The sequence below is a fragment of the Mustela nigripes genome, chromosome 16 (genome assembly GCF_022355385.1).
Source record: "Mustela nigripes isolate SB6536 chromosome 16, MUSNIG.SB6536, whole genome shotgun sequence".
Lineage (NCBI taxonomy): Eukaryota > Metazoa > Chordata > Mammalia > Carnivora > Mustelidae > Mustela > Mustela nigripes.
Window position 1 is genome coordinate 4,858,189 of NC_081572.1, and position 25,352 is coordinate 4,883,540.

Sequence of the window (25,352 nt, forward strand, 5' to 3'; positions counted from 1 at the left end):
CCTGACTGGTTAATTTTAGCCATTCTGAGTGGTGTGAGGTGGTATCTCATTGTGGTTTTCATTTGTATTTCCCTGATGCCGAGTGATGTGGAGCACTTTTTCATGTGTCTGTTGGCCATCTGGATGTCTTCTTTGCAGAAATGTCTGTTCATGTCTTCTGCCCATTTCTTTTTTTTTTTTTTTTTAAGATTTTATTTATTTATTTGACAGACAGAGATCACAAGTTGGCAGAGAGAGAGAAAGAAAAGAAGGGAAGCAGGCTCCCTGCTGAGCAGACAGCCCAAAGTGGGGCTCGATCCCAGGACCCTGGGATCACGACCTGGGCTGAAGGCAGAGGCTTTAACCCACTGAGCCACCCAGGTGCCCCTCTTCTGCCCATTTCTTGATTGCACTATCTGTTCTTTGGGTGTTGAGTTTGATAAGTTCTTTAAAGATTTTGGATACTAGCCATTCATCTGATATATCATTTGCGAATACCTTCTTCCATTCTGTTAGTTGTCTTTTGGTTTTGTTGACTGTTTCCTTTGCTGTGCGAAAGCTTCCGAACTTGATGAAGTCCTAATAGTTCATGTTTGCCCTCGCTTCCCTTGCCTTTTGGCAATGAGACGCACATGGCTTTGTATGCGGACTAGTTGAGCTCCAGAGCCTGGCGTGTTCCGCCAGCAAGCACAGCGCCCTTTAGGGGGAAGCCTCTAGCCTCTGGCACCTGCCGTCTGGATGCGTGATGTCTTCCTCTTCGGCCCCAGAAAGGAATAGGGCGTTGAATGCCTTTATAATCAGGAGAGGAATCACTGTTACAGGAGTTCCTGCCAGGAATAGGTTTTACTCTGCTCTTATCTCTGCAGCTTGGGGACGGATGAGCTTGTCGTGTGGTTAAGAGAATGGCTTCTGCAGCCCATCAGAGTTCAAGTCAAGGTCCACATGCGGAGCTATGTGACCATGAACAAGTTCCTCATTTTCTCTCCATGTCAGTTCACTCCTCTGTAAAATGGGGATGATTTAGTACGTACAGTAATAGTACGTCCTTCACAGCACTATGGATAAAACACACCAAGTGCAAGTAGACTGCTCGAGACATAGTAAGCACCAGTTGCTGTAGGCGGAGGACACCGAGCTCCCAAGCCCCCAGGAGCGCAGCGGTGCCCTCCGAGTGGGGACATGGGGAGCCTTAGTGATGTGGGTAGCACATGGTGGGCGCAGGGAGAGGAAGGGGGTGTTTGGAAGGAACTGCGCGGTGGAGAGGCACACGGATGGGAGAGGACTGGCTTGTTTGGGTGAAGGTAGCGCCCTGCGTGGGTGGGACATAGGGAGTTGGGAAGGAAAATGTTGAGGGAAGGGAGAGCCTTGCACGTGGTCCAAAGCCCTTCTAGACGCTCTTGTCATTTTTCTGGAATTCCCAGGGGTTCGTCAGAAGCGTGGCCGCCACGCCCTCCTCCTCGTTGCTTCACTCTGCCCCACTCTCAGCACTCTCAGGGCTTTGGAGAAAGGTCCCTCCTTGTCACGGAAGGTTGTTAGAAGAGCCTGGAGACCAGGCCTCACCCTGGAGTGGACTGTGGCAAAAGGCCAGCCACAGGGGCAGAGGGCCCCGTCCGGAGGACGGTGTTTGCTAACCAGGCCCCCTCACCCTGCCTCTGGCCTTGCGGTGATGCCAGCCTTCACTCCTGCCTTGTTCCCGCATCAGCCTCCACGTGGGAGCCTCAGTTTCCCCTGTGCATTCAGGAGCAGTGTCCCATGGCCAGGGTGCCTTGAGGCTGGGCAGTGTGCCGACCGTTCAGGATCTGTGCCTGTGCTGCTCCATTCCTGCAGCTCTGTCAGGGACCCACGCAGACCCCCAGGTGGGGACACGATCTACAGCCTCAACTTGGGGGCTTTTCTCAGGGATGCCTGAGCAGACGAGGCAGCCTGTGCCCGAGGCCACAGCTCCCAGCGAGGATGGCACCCCCTTGCCCTGCACAGCAGTCCTTCTCCCACTGGATTTCCTGGCACTGCAACTTTGGTTTCTATGGCAACTTGGAGAGACTTGCAATTGTGGCTTTTTAAAGTCTAAACTGGGAGCAGAGGTTTGAGGTAGGTTGGGATAGCACTGGAAATACCATGTCCCAGACCAGAGCCGTGGGCGCAGAGGGTCACAGGACAGGAAGTTCTTTGAGTCAGAAAAGTGGCACCATCACCCCAACAGAGCCTTAGCAGAGTTCCGTGTGCCCTCCGCCCCCGACTCCCGGGATCTTTGCGCAGAGTGAAGAAGAGCCTGAACTCAGAGGGTCTCCGCCTGTGGCTTGGGGGCCAGTGGCCTCAGGAGGAGCGGTCACATGTGGCATTTGCTGAGTGCGTCCTGTGTGCCAGGTGCCCTGGGCCCATCTGTGCTTTCGTTGCCTTGTTAATCCCTGACCCGCTGTGAGATGGCTGCCCCCACCCCCCCTGCACAGGTGGGCGCAAGCGATCTGCCCGAGGTTTTGGAGTGGGCACATCTCCGTGTCTGGCTCAGGGACCCTGGAGGTTAACACCTGGGCTCGCTCTCGTCTGGCTCGTGGCCTATATTCCCACGTAGGAAAAACCTCTATCACCTGTTGATGGTGGAGCCCATTGCCTCCCCCTTTACTTTTTGGGTTTTTTTTTAAAAGTTTTATTTAAGGGGCACCTGGGTGGCTCAGTGGGTTAATAAGCCTCTGCCTTCGGCTCAGGTCATGATCCCAGGGTCCTGGGATCGAGCCCCGCATCGGGCTCTCTGCTCAGCAGGGAGCCTGCTTCCTGCTTCTCTGCCTACTTGTGATCTCTGTCTGTCCAATGAATAAATAAAATATTAAAAAAAAAAAAAAGTTTTATTTAAGTCGCCTCTACACCCAGCATGGGGCTTGAGCTCATGACCCCGAGACCCTGAGATCAAGAGTCCCACGCTCTTCTGACTGAGCCCACCAGGCACCCCTCCCCTTTAGTTTTTGAAGGTCCGATCCTCCTGATGGCAGGGTCTCTTAGCCGTCATCCCCGCAGTTTCGGGGACCTCGAGCCAGGGTCTTCTTTTTAATGTGTCCGTTCTCCTTCCATGGCGGTCACCTTTCCATGCCCCAGGTCTTGGAGTGGGGGCAGTGATCTTAGGGGTCTGGGGTTGGGCATTGTTTGAGAGAGCAGCTCTCGCTTCCCTGTGGTTTGGGGTGTTGGAGGTGCCCGTCCCGAGGAGATGGGCAGTCGCAGAGCCTCACCCATGGCTCCATGGAGAACTCCGGAGCAGCGCGCCGGGTTAGCGGAGCCAGCAAGGGAGACGCGCTGGCCTGGAGGAGGACCGTCTTCCGCCTGCGCCGTGGGAGGGCGCCCCTGGGCCTGGCAGAGGGAGGGGAGGGCTCTCGAGAGGCCCAGCTGTCCTCGGGGGCCGCTGCCGCGGGGTGTTTGCAGCTGGAGGGGTCAGGTGCTCGCCGTGCACGTGGCCGGGCTCCGGAGCCTGCTGTCCTGAGTTAGCCCAGGCCTGCGGCCTCCGCAGCACATGAGATAAGGACCGGGCTGCGGCTGGCCAAAGAGGATAGCCCAGATTAGAAGGTCGTGTCGGGTGACAGCAGGCCTCGGGGTGACCTGCTCAGCTCCGTGTCACACTCGCCCTCCGCCCCCTCTGCTCAGCGCTCAGCAGCAGGGGCCGGGCAGGCGCTTGGAGAAAGGAGAAAAAGGATTTCGCTCCCAGCAGAGTGCTTTGCCGTGTGAGGGGCCGCTGACCCCTTCATGAGAGCGAGGCCCTTCTGCCACCTGCCGCTTCACGCAGCTTCTCTGTACGGCCGCAGTGACCGTCCGTCACCATCGCGCTTACCTCTGCAGGGTGGGGGAGGTGGCATCTGAGGGTCGGCCTCTCGGGCTGGGTGCGATCAGAGCTGGCTGTGGCACGTGCCGAAGCCGCCCCCAGGATCTGTGCAGCCAGCTGGACGCGTGTGACCACGTGGGTGAGAAGTTGGGAGAAAGATGCAGCTTCTGCGGACGTCAGAGGCCGTTGTGTCACACTGTGCTCTTCTCCTCAGCTGAAGCTCGAGGACCGCTCCGTCGTGCCCCGGGACGTGGTCCGGCATATGCGATCCACCGTGAGTCTTGTGCGGGGGTGGCCTGGGGATGGTCTGGGCCGGGTCTGCCCTGATGGCGGGGACCGTGCACGTCCTCACGCCTGGATGCCTTCTCCTCCCCAGGACAGTCAGTGCGGCACCGTGATCGACGTCAGCATCGACTGTGCGGTCAAGCTGATCGGCACCAACTGCATCATCTACCCTGTCAACAGCAAGGACCTCCAGCACATCTGGGTGAGAGGCCCCGCCTGCCAGCCCTCCTCCCGCGGCCCCCACACCCCGGCCGCACCCGCCCGGCACTCAGGCAGGGGGCAGCCCGCTAGTGTGTGCCCGGGGCAGTGCCTCGGGCTGCTGGGCGTGAGGCCGGGCACATCCTGTGCCACCAGCGTGGCCGCCACTGCTGGTCTCTTTACCTCGCTGCCGCTCCTCTCTGTGGCTTCCTTTGTGAAAAACACATTTCTTCGTTCATTTCTTTTTTAAGTGATTTCAGACTCAGGAGGAGCTGTGAGTTCTGTACTCCCTGCGTCCTCGGGCTCCTTGGCTGTGAGCCTTTCCCTGCACTTGCCCCATCATGACCTTCCTTCTCCCGTTCCCCTGTCTCCTTCTCGCTGCCTGCTCTTCTCTCTGAAGCCTTGGGAAGCCGGCTACGGGGCGAGTGCCCCGTGGCCCCGGGCCCCCAGTTTAGGGAGTCAGCCCTGGGGTGTGGCTGTCCCGTCCCCAGACTCTGTGCAGCATCCCTCCTGTACCCTTCCTCCCGCTCCGACCCAGGATTCCATTCAGGAGCACACACTGCTTGTAGCTGTCGGCTCTTCCATTCCTCATCAGGAACCGCTCCCCAGTCTCGCTTTGTCGTCCGTCCCCTGGCACCTTCTGCTGGCCGACCCTGAGCGTGGAGCTCTGTGCCGTCGCCTCCTGACCAGAATCAGGCACCTGTATCCGCGGCAGGGCCGCCCAGTGACCCCTGAGCTCTGCCTGGCCCCATGTGTCCAGTGGCTGCAGCCAGGGCCGGAGGTTTTGACTCTGATCCTAGCCGTGTCTGCCGCACCTCCCCATGAGGTCCCCTCTCACGCCTTTGCTAGTGATTCTGCTTTGTGACGAGGTGCTCCGAGATGGCGGCAATAACCTGTTGCTTGTGAAACCCCAGTCTGCTGGCCCTGGACTCTGTGAGCCTCCCCCGCCCCGGCAGCCAGGGCTCCGACGGCCTCTGACGGTCTCTGGGGGGCTGTATGAAGCCCGTGTTCTTCCTCATGTTGAGAAGTCGGCATTCTGTGCAGAACGGCTGTGCCTTCAGCCTCATTTGTGGATTTATTCATATGTTTTTTACATCTGGGTGGACTCAGATTCCTGTTTTGTCCAATCGGCTGTAATTCCTGACTACCATTGTTTGTTTTGTTGCTTAAATTATCGCAGATTTGGCCAGTAAGAGCCCCTTCGAGCTGACATCAGTGTCATTTATACCTTCTCTCTCTCTTTTTTTTTCTTTCCTTTTTAAGCACTTTCTAACTTTCTAGCTTTCCTGATCCAGCCCTGGATCATTTGTCCAAAGAGCCTTGGTTCCTTTCAGAGGAGAATGGTATTCTGGTATTGTCTCATTGCCACGAGGCAGCTGCCCGCCGAGGCCTCCTCCACCCTGGGAAGGGGAGCTGGGCTGTGGCCCGGAACTCCCGGGGGGCAGCCAGCCCCTTAGGCCATGGCCGACTGGCCCAGGCAGGAAGCCCTCTGGATCGCTCCTCCTGTGTCACAGGGTACAGAGCGGGACAGGTGTGCTGCACACCAGAGCCACCTGCTGCCTCTCACGCCCCGTTCCCTCCATCTGCAGCCTTTCATGTATGGGGACTACATTGCCTATGACTGCTGGTTGGGGAAGGTCTATGATTTAAAGAACCAGATCATCCTGAAGCTGTCCAACGGTGCCAGGTACGCGGCTCATGACACGGGGCCACGCTGGGAAGGGGCCACCCGGGGACAAGGAGCCAAGTGTGTTTTCTCCCAGGGCCCGTGAGGACATGTGCTGCAAGCGCTCAGGGCCTGACCATGGACTGGTCTCCTGTTGCCCTGGCCTCATTTAGAGTGTCTGCTAGGGGTTGATGCTTTATTTTAGACACTCTGTAATGGTAGCGAGCTCTCCCGTATGGGTTAGGGTCTGGTTGATTTTGAGGGAGTTACTTGGGCAGGTATGGGGGCCGAGCTGTGGGTAGGGGTAAATCACACCATCGCAGAGCCTGCCAGCATCTCAGTGCCTCCGGGTAACTCCTTGTGATACTGGTCAGCCCCGCTGTGTCTCCTGCGGCCTCCCCTGGGGCTCTGTCATTGTGCCCCATGAACCAAATCCCTGTTCGCCATTTCAGGTGCTCCATGAACACAGAAGATGGCGCCAAGCTCTACGATGTCTGCCCCCACGTCAGCGACTCTGTACGTGTGCCCCGCCCATGCAGGCTTCTTGAGGGGTGGGCTTGGGGGGGCAGGATTCATGTTCCCTGCCCCCTGGGCTGCACGGGAAGGAGGACTGCTTGGCAGCCAGCTTGGAGGTAGCCCAGGCTAAGCAGGTGCTGCCTCTGGGCCGAGCGGTTTCCGACAAAAGAAGTGCGTGCACCCCAGAACGTCCAGAAGTTGGGCGCGGGCAGGAGGTGTTGGAACTTTTCTTTGCGTTTTGTTAACTCGAGCTCACTCTTTAAAAAAAATCTATAGTAGTAGAGTCTGTACACTTGTTCTTACGCTGGGATATTCTGGAACAGTCGTATGTGACCTTGCTTTATAAATAAGTATGGCGGTGTGGGGGTTACAAGAGCAAACAGGTTTGGGGACTGCTGCCCTCAAGAGTCCTCGAAGTGTCTCCCGACCGACATCGTGGACATGGCCTTGAGAGTGTGTTACAATGAGTCAGATGTGCCTTCTCTTAAGTTCGCCAGCTGACTTATATGCACTTTGGTTTGAGAGCTGCTGCTCTGGAGCCCAAGGGTCTGTTCCAGCTTGGGGAGGCAGGGGAGCATGCAGGGGTGAGGCAAGAGAAGGGGTGGATGTGGAGAGCTCCGGCCCTCGAGGAAGTCCCACTCACAAGGACTTTTCCTCTGGCCCCAAACTCTGTAGGGTCTCTTCTTTGATGACTCCTACGGCTTCTACCCGGGCCAGGTGCTCATCGGCCCCGCCAAGATCTTCTCCAGCGTCCAATGGCTGTCGGGGGTCAAGCCTGTGCTCAGCACCAAGAGCAAATTCCGAGTGGTGGTGGAAGAGGTAGGGGCTGGGGTGGGGCCACCTCCTCAGCCTCCGTGCCCCAGAGCTGAGCTGCAGCCCGCTCCCTCCTTATCTGCTCCGAGGGCTAAGCCCTACTCCTTAGCCCTTTGATCGGAAAGGGCTCTAAGTAAAGGGAAGCCAGGGTGTGCTCATGGGGTGACTGCTAGGCACATGATCCCCAGCCTGACCAACCCCGCCAGAGCAAGGTGGTGAGTGGCAGATCCGCTGGGCCCTGACGTGGTGGGGGTCCCTGGGGTGAGGCTGTGGTAGTTACCAGTGGAGCCTGCTCTGGGGGTGTCCTGCTTGGGGCGCTGTACTCTGACGACCCTCTTCCTGCTCTGGAGGTCAGGTGGGCTCTGGGCAGCTGCTTGACTGAGAGCTGTTCAGCTGCTGACTAAGGCCCTGTCCCACCCACTGTCCCCAGGTACAGGTTGTAGAGCTCAAGGTCACATGGATTACCAAGAGTTTCTGTCCAGGGGGCACGGACAGCGTCAGCCCCCCGCCCTCTGTCATTACTCAGGAAAACCTAGGCAGGTGAGTGGCCCCAGCGTGCCCCCAGCAGCCCCAGTGGCACGCCCGAGCAGGTCTCTGGGCCAGAGTCATAGGGGAGCTGAGGTTGAGGGTGGCGTGCGGGGCGCTGACATCAGCCGTGGCCCAGTTCCCACTTCTCTCCCTCCCAGGGTGAAGCGTCTCGGATGCTTTGACCATGCTCAGCGGCAGCTGGGGGAGCGCTGTCTGTATGTCTTCCCAGCCAAGGTAGAGCCGGCCAAGATTGCCTGTGAATGTCCAGAAAAACACTGCGCCCAGGGGGAGGGCTCTATGGCCAAGAAGGTATGTCCTTGGGGTTGGGATCGGTGGGCATTTGAGGAACTGGCCTTGAGCTATTTCCACAGCCAGGAAGGACAGTCTGTGCTTTAGGCCTTGGGGGGCAGCCCTGATCACCCTTGCAGGCCACCTAGGTGTGTATAGCGGCCCCCCCCGCCCCGAGCCCCCTGGGTGTCCGCCATGCCCGGGGGGGGCCGTGCTGGCCCTGCGGCTCCACAGCGCCCGTCCTCCCCGCTCTGCCCTCCCAGGTGAAGCGCCTGTTGAAGAAGCAGGTTGTGAGGATCATGTCCTGCTCCCCGGACGCGCAGTGCCCCAGAGACCATTCCACGGAGGACCCGGCAAAGAAAGGAGGGGCCAGAGCCAAGAGCGAAGCAGGGTCCGTCAGCCCCGAGGAGACGCCCGATGGGTCCGCCAGCCCGGTGGAGATGCAGGACGAGGGCTCGGAGGAGGCCCCGGATGCCGGTGAGCCGCTGCCCCCCTTCCTGCTGAAGGAGGGCGGGGACGACAGGCTGCACTCGGCAGAGCAGGACGCGGATGACGAGGCTGCTGACGACACGGACGACACCAGCTCGGTGACCTCCTCGGCCAGCTCCACCACCTCCTCCCAGAGCGGCAGCGGCACGAGCAGAAAGAAGAGCATCCCCTTGTCGATCAAGAACTTAAAGCGAAAACACAAGCGGAAGAAGAATAAAATCACTCGTGACTTCAAGCCAGGGGACAGGTAAACCTGGAGGGCACCCTCTCCCTCCTGGCCGAGGGTCCAGCCTGAGGCCGTCCCTTTGGCACCTATACGTACACACGTGCACGCACACGCACACGGGCTGCGAGCCCTCTGCAGGCTCGGGGGTGCCCAGCTGAGGCGACGTCGGTGCCCAGGGTTGGCCTGGGTGGAAAGGAGAGATCCGGGAGCGGGGGTGGCGGGTAGCGTAGTGGCCCCGGCCCCGAGTCTGGCCTCTGGGACCACATTCGCCGAGCTCTCCCCAGTGAGACCTTTCTCAGAGGAGGGTGTAGGTGAGCACACAGGGACCTGTTTGTCTTCTTCCCGCCCGTTTCGTGCGGCCTGGCTGGCGGGTTGCACCGTGCGCCCGCAGGGTGGCCGTGGAGGTGGTGACCACCATGACCTCGGCAGACGTCATGTGGCAGGACGGCTCCGTGGAGTGCAACATTCGCTCCAACGACCTCTTCCCTGTGCACCACCTGGACAACAACGAGTTCTGCCCCGGAGACTTCGTGGTGGATAAACGAGGTAGCGCCCGCTCTAGAAGGCCGCCTGGCCGAGGGCCTGGGCCGGGCTTGGGAAGGATGGGCCAGAGGTCTCAGGGCAGGGAGGAGACTCCCTCTTGGAAGGTGACTCACTTTTTCAAGGACTGGGACAGCCTTTTCTGGCCTCCCCCAGCCTAGCCAGGGAGCATCGGGGCTCTGTGCCCTGCCGCGGTGGGGATGTCAGGGGTGGTGGGCAGCACCAGCGCAGCTCCTGAGACGTTCTCTGCTCTGGTTCCCCAGTCCAGAGCTGTCCGGATCCCGCTGTCTACGGTGTGGTGCAGTCTGGCGACCACGTGGGCCGCACCTGCATGGTGAAGTGGTTCAAGCTGCGGCCCAGCGGGGATGACGTGGAGGTGAGTGTGTGCAGCCCCCCTGCGTCTTTGGGGTGCACTGGGCATGGCCCCTGCACTCGTGACAACCCATCCTGTCCTCCAGCTGATCGGAGAAGAGGAGGACGTGAGCGTCTACGACATTGCCGACCACCCCGACTTCCGGTTCCGCACCACCGACATCGTCATCCGCATTGGCAATACCGAGGATGGAGCTCCTCACAAGGAGGATGAGGTGGGGCTGCCGGCCAGTTGGGGGGGGGGGGGGTTGTCTCTCCATATCCCGTCCAGCATCTGCAGTCCCTGGAGGTGCCACCAGGTGGCCCCAGGAGACCAGATCTGGAAGTCCTCGGCTCCCGGGCTGCCTTCAGTGTCTTCCCCACAAGGGCCGCTGCCTGAAGGCCTCCCCAGGGTTTCTCCTGCCAGTCACAGTCAGGGTCAGACTTCATGTAGCTGCTCCCTGAGCCCCGGTGGCTCCAGCTTCTGGTCCTGAGTGCCGTAGGGGCGCGGGACCCGCTGGGGGAGGGGGCGTCCATGGCCTCACCATGGGCCTTGGTGAGGGGGTAGGAACATTGCCTGGGGCCAAGCAGAGGAAGAGTAGAAACAAAGGTCCCGTCCCGTGGCAGGAACCCCATCCTGAGAGTGTCAGGAAATGTGGTGAGAGCAGATGCTGCAGGTAGGAAGGGCGTTTACAGGGGTCTGTGCCCGTGACTGCGCACGTTGGAGCCAGAGGGTCCCACGCTTGAGCTGCTCACCACGTGTGGCTTCTGGCTGGCACCCACGTCCCTTCCCTTCTCATCGCCTCACCCTTGTCACCCATTGCCAGAGCTCCCTTTTGGAGGTGCTCTGGCCCTCCCTGCCCCCCAGAGAGCTCCTCCCTTGACCCTGCCCCATTTGCCCCACAGCCGTCGGTTGGCCAAGTGGCCCGTGTGGACGTCAGCAGCAAGGTGGAGGTGGTGTGGGCCGACAACTCGAAGACCATCATCCTGCCCCAGGTGAGCCCCGGCCCGGACCCACACCAGTTGGCTCACAGCTGTGGCAGCTGGGCTGGGAGCCCTGGCCTGTCCTCTGTCCCTTCTCAAGGAACAGGAGGACAGGCTCACAGATCTTCCCGGGGAGGGTCTCTTCTTTTGGGTGTGTGGGTCTCGGGGAGAGCCTCAGAAGAAGGGGGCATCACATGCCGCGTGCTGGGGTGGGGGCGGGAGGCAGGGGAGCAGGGGGGCCGCCCACGGCTGGCCCGAGTCTTGCCCCACCTGGAAGGCTCCCCAGGTTGCCGGGTGTGTGCAGATTGTCACAGACCTTCTGGGTTTGCTGCGTCCCCCTCTCCCCGTGCTAAGAAGTACAGCTTGCTTGCTCTAGGACAGAGCCTTTCCCACCAACATTTCTAGGAAAACTTGCCCAGATCAGAAAGAGAAAGGAACAGAGGTGGCGTCCCAGTCCCAGCTCAGCTGTTCTAGCTACTGTTTCTTTGCCCCTTTGAGCTGATCCTCCCTTCCCAGCCCCTCTCCTGGCCCCTGTATGGGGTGCGGGAGGGAGTGGCTCACCCCTTGGTCTGGGCGGCTGTTCCAGGAACACGGGAACAGGATGCGACCCAGTCCAGCTCTGCTGAACCTCCCACTGCTAGTGCATGTTAGTAGCCACAGAGGGGGCTGCCCCGAATCCTCTGGGGGCGGGGTTGGATTTGCCACTGAGGGCTAATGGTGGCCAGTATACACAGGGGCAGAGGAGTCCAGAACAGCCCTTGGCTGCGGGCTGGGGCTTCAAGCCCTGCGGGCGGGTGTGGGGCAGGCAGAGGCCCCTTCCAGAGACCCAGGGACACGGAGAGGCCCAACAGCAGAGTCCAGAGCAGGAAGCGGGGAAAGGCTGGAGGGGGCCCACTGAGGCCTCAGTGCACCCCGGCACCGCCAGCTCTCAGGGTCGGGGTCTGCCCTAGAGCCCGGCAGAGCCTCTCTGAGCTGCCTGTGCCCCTCTGCCCCCAGCACTTGTACAACATCGAGTCTGAGATCGAGGAGTCAGACTATGACTCGGTGGAAGGCAGCAGCAGCGGGGCGTCGTCGGATGAGTGGGAAGATGACAGCGACAGCTGGGAGACGGACAACGGGCTGGTGGAGGACGAGCACCCCAAGATCGAGGAGCCCCCCATCCCTCCCGCCGAGCAGCCGGCAGCCCCCGAGGAGGACAAGGGGGTGGTGATCAGCGAAGAGGCTGCCACAGCCGCCATTCAGGGGGCTGTGGCCATGGCTGCCCCCGTGGCGGGGCTGATGGAGAAGGCCGGCAAGGACGGGCCCCCAAAGAGCTTCCGGGAGTTGAAAGAGGCCATCAAGATCCTGGAGAGCCTCAAGAACATGACCGTGGAGCAGCTTCTGACGGGCTCCCCCACCTCCCCCACAGTGGAGCCTGAGAAACCCACTCGGGAGAAGAAGTTTCTAGATGACATCAAGAAACTGCAGGAAAATCTGAAGAAGACGCTGGACAATGTGGCCATCGCGGAGGAGGAGAAGATGGAGGCAGCGCCGGACACGGAGCACAAGGAGGACAGGCCCGAAGCGCAGTCACCTGTGAAGGCCGAGTGGCCCAGCGAGACCCCCGTGCTCTGCCAGCAGTGCGGCGGCAAGCCTGGTGTCACCTTCACCAGTGCTAAGGGCGAGGTGTTCTCAGTGCTGGAGTTCGCGCCCCGTGAGTTCACCTTCTCTGTGCCAGTCCCCTCCCTGCTCCCAGCTGCCGCCTGAGGGGAGGAAGCCATTTCCCTGGTGTGGTCACTGGCGCGGATGCCAGGCTAGTGGGTGCGCAGCCTGTGGGCTTACAGTCGCCTGTCTGGGGAGCAGACCCAGCAGCTGCTCCCTCCGGGCCCACGCGTCCCAAGGGCGGCAGCCAGATAGAGCGCTCAGGGCTTGCCATGACGGACTGACCCCTCTTTGTTCCCCTTCTAGCAAATCACTCTTTTAAGAAAATTGAGTTCCAGCCTCCGGAAGCCAAGAAGTTCTTCAGCACGGTACGGAAGGAGATGGCCCTGCTGGCTACCTCGCTGCCTGACGGCATCATGGTCAAGACCTTTGAGGACAGAATGGCAAGTAGCCTGGAGTGGGCTCGGGGCAGGCAGGTGCGGGCCTGCTGGCGTGGGCGCTTGGTGCCGTGGAGGCGGCTGGCTCTGGGCACCTGGAGCCCCGGGACTGCGCAGCCCGAGAGGCCGCCCACACCCCTTCCTTATAGGGCTGGGAGCCCGGCTCCACTGGGGCGGGGGCCGGGGGCAGGACTCCCCGGCCCGTGTCTAGACCACACGGTGTGTTCTTTTCCCCCTCCTTTTAAAAGTTCGTTTTAAAGTACACAGTTAATACCTGAGTACCATTCTTTTGAAATACTAGAACGTCTCAGAAAAAGCTAACGGTGCCTTTGACCAGTCCTCCCGCGGCCCCTACGTGTCATGACTTCAGGAGTTTGTGGGTCTCCCTGCAGAAGACCTTGTATATATGTTCACGTTGTCCTGTGTCACCAGAGCATCGTTTTGTGACTTATCTCACGTGAGCGGTCCAGCACTGTCTGCATCGTCTGCAGTTTGCTTTTCTTGCTCAGTGGGCTCGTTTTTGAGACCTATTGATCTGGGTGCCTCGTGACCTGGTTCCTTCTCTTTTGGCTACAGGCTAGTCCTGCCCAACGTGGCCATGTCCCACTGCCTTCTCCGCTCCTCTCTCTGCGGCCCAGGCACAGGCAAGCCTGGCCCGGCTCCTCATTCAGTCAACACCTGCACCGAGCCCCTGCTGGGCGCTGCGCGTTGTGCGAGACACTGAACTTGAGTCTGACCCCGGCCCCAGCTGCCGCCCAGCCCTGGTCAGAGGGGCCACAGAATGGAAGAGAGGTGCTGCTTGGCCCTGCCTGCAGCAGGCTGGAGGCCCCAGGGTGGGACCGCTCAGGGTCTTTTTTCTTTTTTCTCTTCATTTTAGGGTGTTTTTTTTTTTTTGACAGTGAGAGAGGGAACACAAGCAGGGTGAGTGGGAGAGGAAGAAGCAGGTTTCTCACCGAGCAGGGAGCCCAACATGGGGCTCGATCCCAGGACCCTGGGATCATGACCTGAGCCGAAGGCAGATGCTTAATGACTGAGCCACCCAGGCGCCCCCTTGATTTTATTTAAATTCAGTTAATGGTGCCTGGATGGCTCAGTGGGGTGAAGCTTCTGCCTTTGGCTTAGATCATGATCCCGGGGTCCTGGGATTGAGCCCCCCATCGGGCTCTCTGCTCGACGGGGGGTCTGCTTCCTCCTCTCTCTGCCTGCCTCTCTGCCTACTTGTGATCTCTGTCTGTCAAATAAATAAATACAATTTTTTAAAAAAATAAGTAAGTAAATGAATACATGAATAAATTCAGTCAACATAGGCTACGCTATGAGTTTCAGAGGCGGAGGTCAGTGACTCATCAGTTGTATGTAACCCAGTGCTCACCATCACGGGCCCTCCTGAATGCCAAGCACCCAGGCACCCCATCCCCCCACACCCCCACCCTGGCTGCTCAGGGTTCTTAATGACACGTTTGCTTTTTCTTGAGTTTTAGTAAAACTTTTGAAAATTCCAGCCTGTCTCAACTCTGCTGAGAGAAGGGAATAGCATTTTTTCCAAGTCTCACTTGGAGGGACAGGGAAGTAGTGCATTATCTAGAGGCCCGCAGGGTGACACCGATAAAAACATGCAGGAGAGGATTCTGTCCTTCCAGTCGGCCCTCCGCCTTCGCTGTCTGTACGTCCTGCAGTGTCACATGCCTCACTGCTTGCAGTTGGCGCCGCCCCCACACCTGACACAGATCTCGAACATCTGTGGGGAGTCTCCCCAATGACTGAGTGACCTGAGTTTCTTTGGTGGTCTGCCAGCATTGCCACAGGAGTTCCAGATCCCCTTGTCCCTCTGGTTCCCTAAAAGCAAGTGAAGCCTTGCCACCCTGGAATGTTCTTTCATCTTCTAACTAGTTGTAATTGTTGCTGGCCTGGGTGGGGGCGGGGCTCAGGGCAGCTGTTTTAAGGAGTCAGATTGAAAGTAATGACTTATGGGGGCGCCTGGGTGGCTCAGTGGGTTAAGCCGCTGCCTTCGGCTCAGGTCATGATCCCAGGGTCCTGGGATCGAGCCCCGCATCAGGCTCTCTTCTCCTCGGGGAGTCTGCTTCCTCCTCTCTCCCTCTGCCTGCCTCTCTGCCTACTTGTGACCTCTGTCTGTCAAATAAATAAATAAAATTTAAAAAAAAAAAAAAAAGATGGATTAAAAAAAAAAGAAAGTAATGACTTATGATGAAAAACACCTGGCGAAGTAAAAGCAAGTTGGGATAATTCCATTAATACCACAGAGTGGAAAGATGCTGCGTAGGCCCACACAGGGGTGTTTCCCTTTAGCTTCTCCATAGCTGGTGGTGTCTGGAGTCCCTGGGTCCTGTTCGCCCCCAACGCACACACCCCTGCCCCCGATCCAAGCAGGCACCATGTGCAGAAGCACCCACCGACCTCAGCCTTCCCTCCCTATAGGACCTCTTCTCGGCCCTAATCAAGGGTCCCACTCGTACCCCCTACGAGGATGGCCTCTACTTGTTTGACATCCAGCTCCCCAACATCTACCCAGCCGTGCCCCCCCACTTCTGCTACCTCTCCCAGTGCAGTGGCCGCCTGAACCCCAACCTGTATGACAACGGGAAGGTGTGCGTCAGCCTCCTGGGCACCTGGATCGGAAAGGTGAGTCCGGCGCCAGCCAGCCAGGGAGGAAGCACAGCGGGTCGGGGGCGGGCGTCTGGGGCAGAGGTGATCGTGCTGTGTGTGTGTGTTTCAGGGGACAGAGAGGTGGACGAGCAAGTCCAGCCTTCTGCAGGTGCTCATCTCCATCCAAGGTACAGTGCGCAGGGTGGGGGGCGCTGGTGGGGGGCGCTGGTGGGGAAACTGCTGGAGGGTCCAGTGACTCTGGCCTTTATGTCCCCCACCTCCCGCCTGTCGCTCTGGCCGCCCTCGGGGGATCCCCAGGCCAGCTCTCATGGGCTCCCCTCCCCCACAGGTCTGATCCTGGTGAATGAACCGTACTACAATGAAGCGGGCTTCGACAGCGACCGGGGCCTGCAGGAGGGGTACGAGAACAGTCGTTGCTACAACGAAATGGCGCTCATTCGCGTGGTGCAGTCCATGACCCAGCTGGTGCGGCGGCCCCCGGAGGTGTTCGAGCAGGAGATCCGGCAGCACTTCCGCACGGGTGGCTGGCGGCTGGTGAACCGCATCGAGTCCTGGCTGGAGACCCATGCCCTGCTGGAGAGGGCCCAGGCACTGCCCAATGGAATCCCCAAGGACAGCAGCTCCCCGGAGCCGCCGGCCGTGGCCGAGCTCTCTGACTACGGCCGAGAAGAACCTGAGGACGGAGGGCTGGGCCCCGGAGAGGCCTCCCAGGGCTCAGACTCGGAGGGCGGCGCCCAGGGCCTGGCCTCAGCTAGCAGGGACCGCACAGACCAGACTTCGGAGGCAGCGCCTGACGCCCCGGTGCCACCCAGCGTCAAACCAAAGAAGCGGAGAAAGAGCTACCGGAGCTTCTTGCCCGAGAAGAGCGGCTACCCCGACATCGGCTTCCCGCTCTTCCCACTTTCCAAGGGTTTCATCAAGAGCATCCGGGGTGTCCTGACGCAGTTCCGGGCCGCTCTGCTAGAGGCGGGCATGCCTGAGAGTACAGAGGACAAGTAGCCTCCCACCTCGAGCAAGGAACATCTCGTGGGGAGAGGTCAGCTGCTGCCTGCTCACTCCCTCCCCTGGAATCGCCCGTCTTCCCAATTTTTCCTTTGTCCCCAATGCAGAAGCCCCTGGTTGCCCTCTCCCCAAGGTGAGTTTGATGCTGAAGTGCAAGAAGTTTCTTGAGATGCTGCCGTTTCTTTCCCGAAGCAATCTTTCAACAGGCCGGCCCTCAGTGGCAAAGAGGATCTGAAACCTGTTGCTGATTTTCCACTTGCCACCCAGGCAGAGGGTCCCGGCACTAGCTCCCTTGCTGCCCCCTTCTCGGGTCGGAGGTAGGGTCTTCCTAGGGCCTGACACGAGGGCTCTTGTGGGGGTCCACGTGTCGGGCAGCCCAGCAGCAGGACGAGTGGCCGTGCCTTGCATGAAGTGTGGGTTGCGCCAGAAGCCCCCCCCCCACCCCTGTCAACCTCTCCCGTGCCCCCATAGCTTCCCTATTCCCAGGCCCCCTGCTGCTGGGGAGCTGTAGCTGCTGTCACCGACTCCTGGCTCTGCTCTGGACCATTTAGACCCCAGGATAACTCTCAGGCCTGTTGAACTTGCTCTCTAAGAGAGGTTGGGACCAGGCTGGGTTCAGGGGGGATACCCAGGAAAGGCGGTGCCCCTCACATGTGACACGGAATGAGGACCGGGGAGCTGCTGGAAAAACAGCGGTAGGTGCCTTGCTCTGGCATTCCGGCCTCCGCCGCACCCCAGGGCCCCAGGAGGCAGAGCAGCAGCGCAGACGAGGCCGGGCCCGTGCGGGGCCTCTTCCGCACACTCTGCCACCCCCCCACTGTCAAATGCTAACCCTGGGAGGCGGCCGCAGCTCACTGAACACGGAAGGAGCCAGCCCCATGCGGCCTCTGGTCGCTTACAAACTGCAGGCTCGATCTGAGGGGAGGGGGGCGGCCAGCAGGGGTTGTCCGCCCTCGCAGACAGGCCCAGAGGTTTACAGGTTTTCTAAGCTTTTGATAATGTGAAGCTCCAGGTTAAGAGGTTGCTGTTGAGCACATCGCAGCTATGTAATTTTTGGTGTATGTATGTAATATTTAAGGTTGAAAGAAAATCTCAAAAGCAAAGATATTAACTCTTATTAGAAAAAAAAAGACAAAAAAAAAAAAAAAAAAGAAGCCAAAGCATGATGCGTCTTGTCCGCCTTAAGCTGGCTCCGCACCCGCGCTGTGCCCTAACCGCCCGGCGCGTGAGGACGGAGCCGCGCCACGGGCCGCGGCATTTGGAGCCCCGAGTCGGTATCTTGTTTGAGAAACATCCAGAGTGACTGGTGGGGCTGTGCTTCCCAGTGCGTTGTTCATGTGGAGATGTGAATGCCTACTGCTTAAGATGTCTGTATAAAGTGCTGTGTGATTAAACTTTTTTTTTTTACTTGCATTTTTTTTTTTTGTTTGGCTCATTACAATGTACAAAAAAAGACTAGGTGGCACCATTAAACCTGCCTCTGCCATTCATCTGGGCTCCGTCACCTTTCTTCCCCTCTGGGGCATCCCATACATCCCTCCCCAGGGGGTGGCAAGACCCGTGGCCAAGAAGGTTCACGCCACCAACGCCTTCTACCTTGCCCGGTCTGCGCGTGCACCTTCCGCCTTGGCAGTCATGGGTGTCCCGGGGCTTGGGAGACCGGGGTCTCGTTCACTGGGTCAGCGCTCTTGTCTGTGGGGACGGCCTGTGTTCCATCTTTCCAGCACTGGTTTCCAGCATTATCTGCCAGCAGCGGCTGTGGTCCCTGGGGCCTTCTGGGCTCTGGGAGAGCCTGCATTGAAGCACCTGGCCTGGCCTTTAAGCCAAAATGGTTTCCAGTTTGGGGACCTGGTATCGGCCCCTCCCTTCTTTCTCCTTTTAACTTCTACCCCCCAACCCCGGCCCCGCCAAGGACCTGGCAGGGTCGGGTAGAGGAGGCTGGGGGAGCCCTAGAGCCCTCACTGGAGGGACAACAGACTCCTTTCAGGAGGGAACAACTGCCTCCATTGTGGTTTTGTTGCTCACTTTCCTAATGCCCCTGAAATCAGACCTTTCCCCTTCACTGAGGCCAGCTGGCTGTGCGGCCCCAGGTAAGACATCCTGGCTCTGAGTTTGTCTTCCACATGGGGTAGGCCATTGGCTGAGTCCCCCAGTTTCTCCCAGGCCACAGGTGGCTTAATCATTGGGGCAGGACCCTAACCCCTGCTAAAACAGATGACAACAACAACAGACGGAGGCAGCCCAGGTCCTGTGCCCACCATCAGAAATGACACCAGGAGTTAGTGCCGATCCACTGCCCACCACTGGGCGTTGCTAATGGGAAGTTGTAGAACCCTGGCAGGAGTGAGACCCCACTGCTTCCCCAACGCCTAGGATAAGACCAGTACACTGGGAATGTCACTTTATTTGGATCTGATTCATGGGGTTGGGCTCCCAGAAACAAAATGGGAGTGGGTTCCACAGGCAGGGAGGGCCAGCCAGCCAGGCTCCTGGCCCAGAGCCTCATTCTGGCCCTTGGTAGGCAGAGCCTGTCCTTCCAAAGCACAGCCTCCACCTTCCCACCGTCTTCAGGGGTCCTCCTTCCCACCACACGAGCTATGGACAGACCCTCCAGGCCTGGGAAAAGGTGCAGCGCTCTGAGCTCCGAGTTGACCAGGAGGCTAAGGCACGGCGAGGCCCACAGTCATAAGTGCTCTCTTTGAGGGGCTCCCTGCTGTGGCTTCTGGCTGGGTTGGGGCTCCACGCAGCCACTGACCATCCAGATGTAGTCTGGGTGCACCTGGCCCTGCACCGCCTCGCTGATCATCAGCTCGCCATCCACGGCAAACACACCCTTCCCGTCCTTGGGCTCCAGGCGGAAGGCAACCACAGGCACGTACACCAAGTAGGGACAGTCGTAGTCCATGTGCTTCCCCTTCTCCATAGCCAGGAAGAGGCGCAGCAGCATGGCCCGAGACACGCCTGCCCGCACGTAGAACAGGTGCATGGTGCCGGCCGGACACTGGCCCATGGGGGCGGCGAACATCTCGCTGCTCAGGTGGGTGTGCAGCAGCGCCAGCACCAGCACGAAGTCCTGCTCCGGGACCACAGTCCAGTGCGGGGGTACTGGTTCCTGCAGGGGTACGAGGTGGGCGTCCGTGGGACCCTGCTGGTTCTGCCGCTCCACAGCAGCGGGGGCGGGCCCCTGGGAGACCACCCGTTCCACGGGGAGGTAGGCTAGCGTGCCCTTGTAGACACGCAGGGCCGCCAGGCGCAGGAAGGTGCCCAGAGTGAAGCGCATCTCCCCTAGACGCCGAAACCTCTCGCTCTCCAGATCCACATCGGCGATGAAGCCCCACGCCAGGCTCAGCACAGAGAAGAGCCGAAGCCCCGAGGCCGTCTGCAGCGACAGCAGGTTCATGGGCGCCAGCAGCCGGCGGCACAGCAGCAGCGTGCAGTTGGTCAAGAGGTCCTCATTTGTCACCTGTTCATAGCTGCAGGGGAGAGAGGTCAGAGGGAGCCGGGCAGGAGGCCTCACCTGCCCTCCCCTTCCTCTGCCTGGGGACTTGAGGCGTGCAGAGGAACACTGGGTCCCTAGATGGAGAAGGTGGAGGCAGCCAGCTGGAGTCACCCGGAGAGGACCCCAGAACCGATGGTGAAGGGTACGCCAGTACCTGGTGACTTAGAAAACCTGGCAGGAGAGTGGCACTGAGGGGAAACTGAGGCCCACTCTGACCCTGGGCTCTCACCCGGCATAATGGTTCAGAGAAGCCGCCAGGGCATTGCCGGAGCCAGCAGGGAGGCTACATAGAGGCTTGTGGATGGCAGTTTCCCAGTCCGGCCGCTCCATGAGCCCGTTCACCACCTGTTGGAACATGGGGAGGGGGTGTGAGGGGCAGGGGGTCAGCCTAGGTAGCACGGCCCCCCACTACCCACACCCAGCCCCAACGGGGGGGGGGGCTCACCTCATGCATCAGCCCGTCCCCAGACATGACCACCAGCGCATCCCAGCGCCCCAGCTCCTCAACCCGCACCAGCTCCCGGGCGTGGTTCCGATGCTCTGCGGAGAGACAGGGTGGCCACAGGGCATCTGAGGGGCCCTGGCAGGGGATGCTCCCCGCTACCCCTCGGGGAGGCACTCACCAGTGAGCATCAGCGTGAAGGAGACATCGGCCCGGGCCAGCAGGGGCTGCACGTGGCTGCGGAAGAGCTGGAGCGCCTTGCCCTTGCCCCCGCGCGGGTTTAACAGGACCAGCACGCGGCAGGGCCGGGGCAGGCTCCAGGCGCCGCACGCTGAAAAACAAGCCCCAAAAGGCCACGTCCCCAAACGGCCGCTAGGGGGCCGCGGATCGCAACGGGGTACCGGGGTGGAAACGTGGGGCCTGAAATCCCCGGGTAAGCGAGCCAACCGAGCCGGGCAGGAGGCTGCGGCTTCCAGTGGGGAGCTCCGGGAGGGAGCGCCGTGCCCTTGACGCCCCAATCCCTCTCTAGGGCCGGGCCCGCTTCTGGCCTCCTAGGGAAAAAGTGTTTCTACTGTCCAGCCCCTCTTTTGCCTAGCTGACTCCGGCCATTCTTCCTGGCAAGGGAGGAAGGGGACCCCCCCCTCACCACCCAGACCTTCCCCACCGGGACCCCACAAACCTGGATTCATAACCTCGACCCGCGTCTCCCGCTGCCAGGGCGGCCCCGGCGCTGTCGGGGAGCTGCCCGTGGCGGCGGCTCCTGCCTTCAGCTCCTTATCGGTGCTGCCCAGGCGGGCGTCGCGGTGCCGGCTGAGGGGCTCGCCCTCCCCGCCCGGAGCCGGGGCCGTGGACGCATCCGCGTCATCCCCTGCGGCTGCGGGATCTGAGGGAGAGGAGACGGCGCTGGCGGAGTCCGGAGCAGCCCCCTGAGCTGGGGAGCGCCCAGCTAGATCCTCGGACCACGCTCGGGGAGCCGCGCGCTCCGGCATCGCCTAGTCCTCCGAGGGGTCCCGAGAGCCGAGGTCTGGTGCCACCAAGGGCGCTCCAGTCCTAGAACTGAGCCCCCACCCGCAGGGCCGAGAGGTCGCTTCCTGGGGGCTCTCCTCTCAGGGGCGTCGGGTTCCGGCCCGACGATGAGTCAGAGCCCCGTGGCTCTCTCGGTCGCACCAGCTCCTCACCCGGCCCGGGACTGCCAGGGGGAGGGGGGTCCAGTGGCGTAAAAATGCCAGAACTGGAGCGGACATCGCGGGGCACAAAGTTCGGCGCGAAGCGATCGCCGCCCCGAGCCGGCCGGGTGGCTGGGGCCACCACCCCGAGCTCCAGAGCGGCGGGGGTCCCAAAGCCCGGCAGCGCCGCCGGGACGCGCCCTTCGCTCGTGGGAGCAGCGCCGGGGTCGCGCGGGGCCTGAGCCCGAGCTCCGCCGCCGGTCGCCGCCTCCCTCAGCGGAGCGCCGAGTGGGCGCCCAGGAGCCACGAGCGGCGAGAAGGCAGGGCGGGCGGCCCTACCCAGTCGGTCCGGTTTGCCGGGGAGGCGGCACCTCCGTTCCTACAGCGGCCTAGGGCGGAACTCGGCTCGCCCCGCGCTCGGCCCCACGTCTGAGCGACAGCCGGGGCGCCGGACTGATGCTGGCTGCGCGGCCTCTCCGCCTCTGGCCTCAAACTTTCAGCTCAACTTCGCCGCCAGGCGCCGCGGTGCGGGGAGGGCGCTGTGCCTCGGCCCCGGCCTGGCCACACCCCGCGCTCCCCGCGCTCGCGAGGGTGGAACCGGCGCCTGGCGCGGCCTGGGCCCGCCCGCCCGCGGCATCACCGCGCCGCCTCCCGCACAATCAGCGCCCGCGGCTCGGCCACGCGCAGACGCTCGGCGGGGTCCCGGGACGCGGCCACGCGCGCCCGCCGCTCGGACTGGGCGACCCGCGAGGAGGCGGTGGCGCCGCCGCGGGGCGGGAGTCGGCGAGGCGCGGGGCCCCGGGTCCGGCCGCGAGCGGCGCGCCGCGAGCTCAGCGTCCCGGGCGCGCGAGGGCGAGTTCGAGTGGGAGCGGCACGCTCGGGGAGGACCCCAGGCTGCCCCTGGGCGCCGCGACCTCCCGCCTCGGGGCCTTCCCCCCCGCCTTGGCGCGCCCCAGCCCCAGTCCGCCGGAACCCGAGGCCCGGACCCGCCTGGGTACCCCTCCTCTGCGCCGCGGCGTCTCTCCAGCCGCGCCCGTTCTCCCCGGGAGGGTTATTTTTGGCTTTGCGGAGCCGCAGCTCGGCCGCGCAGCCACCGAGCCCGAGGCAGCCAGGCGCCCCCTCCCCATCCTACCCCGGGAAGGCAGGTGACCCGCCGGGGGACTGCGGTCCGGAGGAGGGGGCCTTGTCAAGAACCTTAAAAGTTGGGTCTTTTCCCCAGAGGAAACGATCGAGGCTCACCTGGGCGAGAGAAGCTGCCCCGCAGCGGGCGACCCAGGCCCGCGCCCCTCACCCGCCAGAGGGGGAGCCTGGCGGTGTAAACAAGGTGTAGAGGGTCCCTGGCGGGATCGGAGAGCCACACGGCCGGGGAGTGGCCCCCGCCGCTTCCACTGGTTCAGCGGGAGGAGGCAGGCGTCCCGGGAGTCTTCACCCCGACGCAGACAAACGGGGACGCGTGTGTCAGTGTGTGTGTGTGTGTGTGTGTGTGTGTGTGTGTGTGAGAGAGAGAGAGAGAGAGAGACAGACAGACAGACAGATACGTGTCATGGGCAAGGGTCTGACCTGAACGTGTCCGCGACCAACTCGAGTTAAGTCCCTGGGGGGTTGTTTGCGGAGACCCGGAGGAGGGCGCTGCCCAAGCCGACCGGGTGACCTGACCAGGTGGGGCCCTAGTGAGAAAAGGCCGAACCGCCTGCAGGGGCGGGGGTGGTCCGGGCCCAGACCGCCGCTTGCTCGCGCGCCCGCACCTGCCGCCACCAGCCCCCACACACCTCGCCCTTCCCAACGCCCCTGGAGATCCACAAGAGGCAGATCCCGCGGCGCCGGGACTCGGGCACGCCTCCGTGGGGTCTCTACCGGGGGGGGGGGGGGGGGGGCGGGGCGGCGCGGTTACCCGGCACCTGGGGGGCGGAGTCCGAGGTCCCCCGCCAGGGGGGCGGCGCGGGATTGGGACGCGCGGGCGCGGGGCCCCGGGGCTCGGCGCGCGTCACAGTGGTGCGCGCTTCCGTCTGGCGCGGCCCCCGGGCGGCCCAGGCTGGGTCCTGAGCGTCCCGAGCGCGTTCCGGAAAGGTGACTCAGCGACGCGCTCCAGGGTCGAGAAACTCCGCAAAACTAAGAACAAGGTGGGAAGGAGCTGACGCCCCAGCGTCATCCCCCTGTCGCAGCGCCGCGGCCGCGGTCTGGAACCTCCGGGCCCCCAGCCCCCACTCCCCAGGAATCCGGCACGGGGAGGGGATTTGCAGCGCGGCAGCCGCAGTGCCGTGGTCACGCGATGCGGGGACGCGAGCGGCTGCGGGCGGAGGAGGCTCCGTGCGGGAGCGCGAGGGCCGGATCCAGCCCACCCTCCCCTCCTCCTTCCCTCCCCTCTTCCTCTCCAGTGAAGGCTGCGGTCGAAGCCTGGATTAGGCGCCTGGAAAACGCGGGACGCGGGGCGGTGCTCCCCGAGAGCTCAGCCTTGGAGGGAGGTAGCTGCGGAGAAGGCCAGGGCAGCCTCCCCTGTCCCCCGCTCGGGAGAGCAATCAGGCCCGAAGAGCCGCCGCTTTAAACCTTGGAGTCTGGTGGGAAACTGAGGCACAGGGAAGGGAAGACCTGGCCGTGCAGGAGTGCGTGGTGAGAAATCTCGCCTGCTCCAGGGTCCCTCTCTTTCTCCCAGCGCCCCAGGCTGGAGCCGCTGGAGGCGCAGGGCCCGGCGGGGGGCGGGATTGACCAGAAAGCCTGGGGGCGAGGGGAGGGGGGGGCAGCCTGCTGGCTTCTTTATCCCGCCTCCGGGGCCCAGTGGGAGGGAGGTGACGGGCAAAGCCCTCTGGCCCCGATTCCAGTGCGCACAATGGTTCCTCTGTGCTCCATGCCGCCTCTTCCCCTGCCCCCCTCACCTCCACGGTCACTGCTCTGCCCCCCCCCCCATTCTTGTCATTGGCCTCCTGGTTCCCAGGCTCTGTCTCTCCAGGCACGCACTGACCTCCAGCCTCTCTCTCTAAAGAACCGTATCTGTCTCCAGCAAGTCACGCATCAGTATGGGAGGCCCAAGAGAGGGAACTGGGCAAGAACAGGACGTTTGTGGCCCTTTGACAGTTGGGGGAACCGAAACCCTGGGGAGGTGAAGGGTCTTGCCCAATCTGCCAACCAGTTCCCGGCAGACCCCGGAGGGCTGCCCCGCCACCTGGGAGACTGAGCCCACCCCAGCTTCTCACTGATGTTTGAGTAGCCCTTGACCCGGTAGGTGGCTTGCCACAGAGCTGCCCCAATGGTCCGGCTGTGCAGGGTCTCCCAGAGAAAGAGGAAACATCTTGAAGCCCTCTCCAGGCTTCCTCCCCCAAGTCCTGATTAAGCATCAGCCCCCATGCCCAGCAGGTCCCAACCGCTGGTCTGGCCTCAGGCCTGAACCGTACCTGATTGCCACTGGGTAGCTCAGCCTGAAGGTAATACCTGTCTCACAGGTGGAAAAGCCCCCCCCCCCCTTTCCGTCTCTCCCAGCCACCCCCTTCCTCCCCAGGGACAGCCCCCTCCCCAGGGAGACACACCTGACAGCCCCTTTTCTTCTTCAGAGTGAAAAAGCAATAATCGACAGTGCCTGGCACCAGCTCTCTGGAAACTTGGAGCCAAGGCCGCCAGATGGCAAGTGACTGGCTTTTATTAGGATAGGATTCCCGCCATCCCACCGGTCCCCAAAGCAGTCTCCACCCCCCCTCCCCGGAGGTTTCAGCTCCCAAGCCGAATTCCAGAGCCTCCAGGCCTCTCTTGACCTTGACTCCTTGCTCCCCAGGAGGCTGTCAGAGCAGGGAAGGGAGGTGACCGGCCTGCCAACTGCTCTGCAGACTCGTGTTCTCCCACAGCCCCAGGTGAGGCTTTCCATTCTGAGAGTTTCCTAGATGCTGATG

At 61.7% G+C, this 25,352-nt stretch overlaps 2 protein-coding genes and 1 long non-coding RNA gene across 5 annotated transcripts in view; 2 read left to right on the plus strand and 1 right to left on the minus strand.

The window, feature by feature from the left end:
- Positions 1-17,783, plus strand: part of UBE2O (ubiquitin conjugating enzyme E2 O) — a 57,637-nt gene extending 39,854 nt beyond the window's left edge. Inside the window, exons 2-18 of one of the 2 annotated variants that reach the window (XM_059380719.1) lie at positions 3,996-4,055; positions 4,158-4,268; positions 5,854-5,951; positions 6,383-6,446; positions 7,122-7,265; positions 7,690-7,799; positions 7,946-8,096; positions 8,339-8,811; positions 9,182-9,336; positions 9,594-9,706; positions 9,789-9,917; positions 10,588-10,677; positions 11,662-12,358; positions 12,613-12,749; positions 15,180-15,383; positions 15,478-15,535; positions 15,697-17,783. In XM_059380719.1, coding sequence (XP_059236702.1) covers positions 3,996-4,055; positions 4,158-4,268; positions 5,854-5,951; positions 6,383-6,446; positions 7,122-7,265; positions 7,690-7,799; positions 7,946-8,096; positions 8,339-8,811; positions 9,182-9,336; positions 9,594-9,706; positions 9,789-9,917; positions 10,588-10,677; positions 11,662-12,358; positions 12,613-12,749; positions 15,180-15,383; positions 15,478-15,535; positions 15,697-16,367 — 3,465 coding nt within the window. In that variant the 3' untranslated portion in view covers positions 16,368-17,783. The remainder of the gene's footprint in view (positions 1-3,995; positions 4,056-4,157; positions 4,269-5,853; positions 5,952-6,382; positions 6,447-7,121; positions 7,266-7,689; positions 7,800-7,945; positions 8,097-8,338; positions 8,812-9,181; positions 9,337-9,593; positions 9,707-9,788; positions 9,918-10,587; positions 10,678-11,661; positions 12,359-12,612; positions 12,750-15,179; positions 15,384-15,477; positions 15,536-15,696) is intronic. The other variant, XM_059380720.1, reaches the window with a different exon arrangement.
- Positions 17,784-18,754: 971 nt separating this feature from the next.
- Positions 18,755-21,798, minus strand: SPHK1 (sphingosine kinase 1). Its single transcript, XM_059380429.1, has 5 exons — positions 20,991-21,798; positions 20,493-20,642; positions 20,315-20,409; positions 20,099-20,214; positions 18,755-19,843 (listed from the first exon to the last, which is right to left on the minus strand). Exons 1-5 carry the CDS (start codon positions 21,298-21,300, stop codon positions 19,054-19,056), a joined length of 1,461 nt encoding a protein of 486 aa, XP_059236412.1. The 5' UTR covers positions 21,301-21,798; the 3' UTR covers positions 18,755-19,053.
- A 1,639-nt stretch (positions 21,799-23,437) lies between these two features.
- Positions 23,438-25,352, plus strand: part of LOC132004219 (uncharacterized) — a 6,632-nt gene continuing 4,717 nt past the window's right edge. The window contains exons 1-4 of one of the 2 annotated variants that reach the window (XR_009400463.1): positions 23,438-23,597; positions 23,853-24,084; positions 24,407-24,458; positions 25,238-25,313. This is a non-coding gene — a long non-coding RNA (uncharacterized LOC132004219). The remainder of the gene's footprint in view (positions 23,598-23,852; positions 24,085-24,406; positions 24,459-25,237; positions 25,314-25,352) is intronic. The other variant, XR_009400462.1, reaches the window with a different exon arrangement.

Coding starts and splice junctions, on each gene's coding strand:
- SPHK1 (XM_059380429.1), bottom strand. CDS start 21,300: ATGCCGGAGCGCGCGGCTCCCCGAGCGTGGTCCGAGGATCTAGCTGGG. Junction 20,643..20,990: donor GGTCGAGGTTATGAATCCAG/GTTTGTGGGGTC, acceptor CTTGTTTTTCAG/CGTGCGGCGCCTGGAGCCTG. Junction 20,215..20,314: donor GGGACGGGCTGATGCATGAG/GTGAGCCCCCCC, acceptor ATGTTCCAACAG/GTGGTGAACGGGCTCATGGA.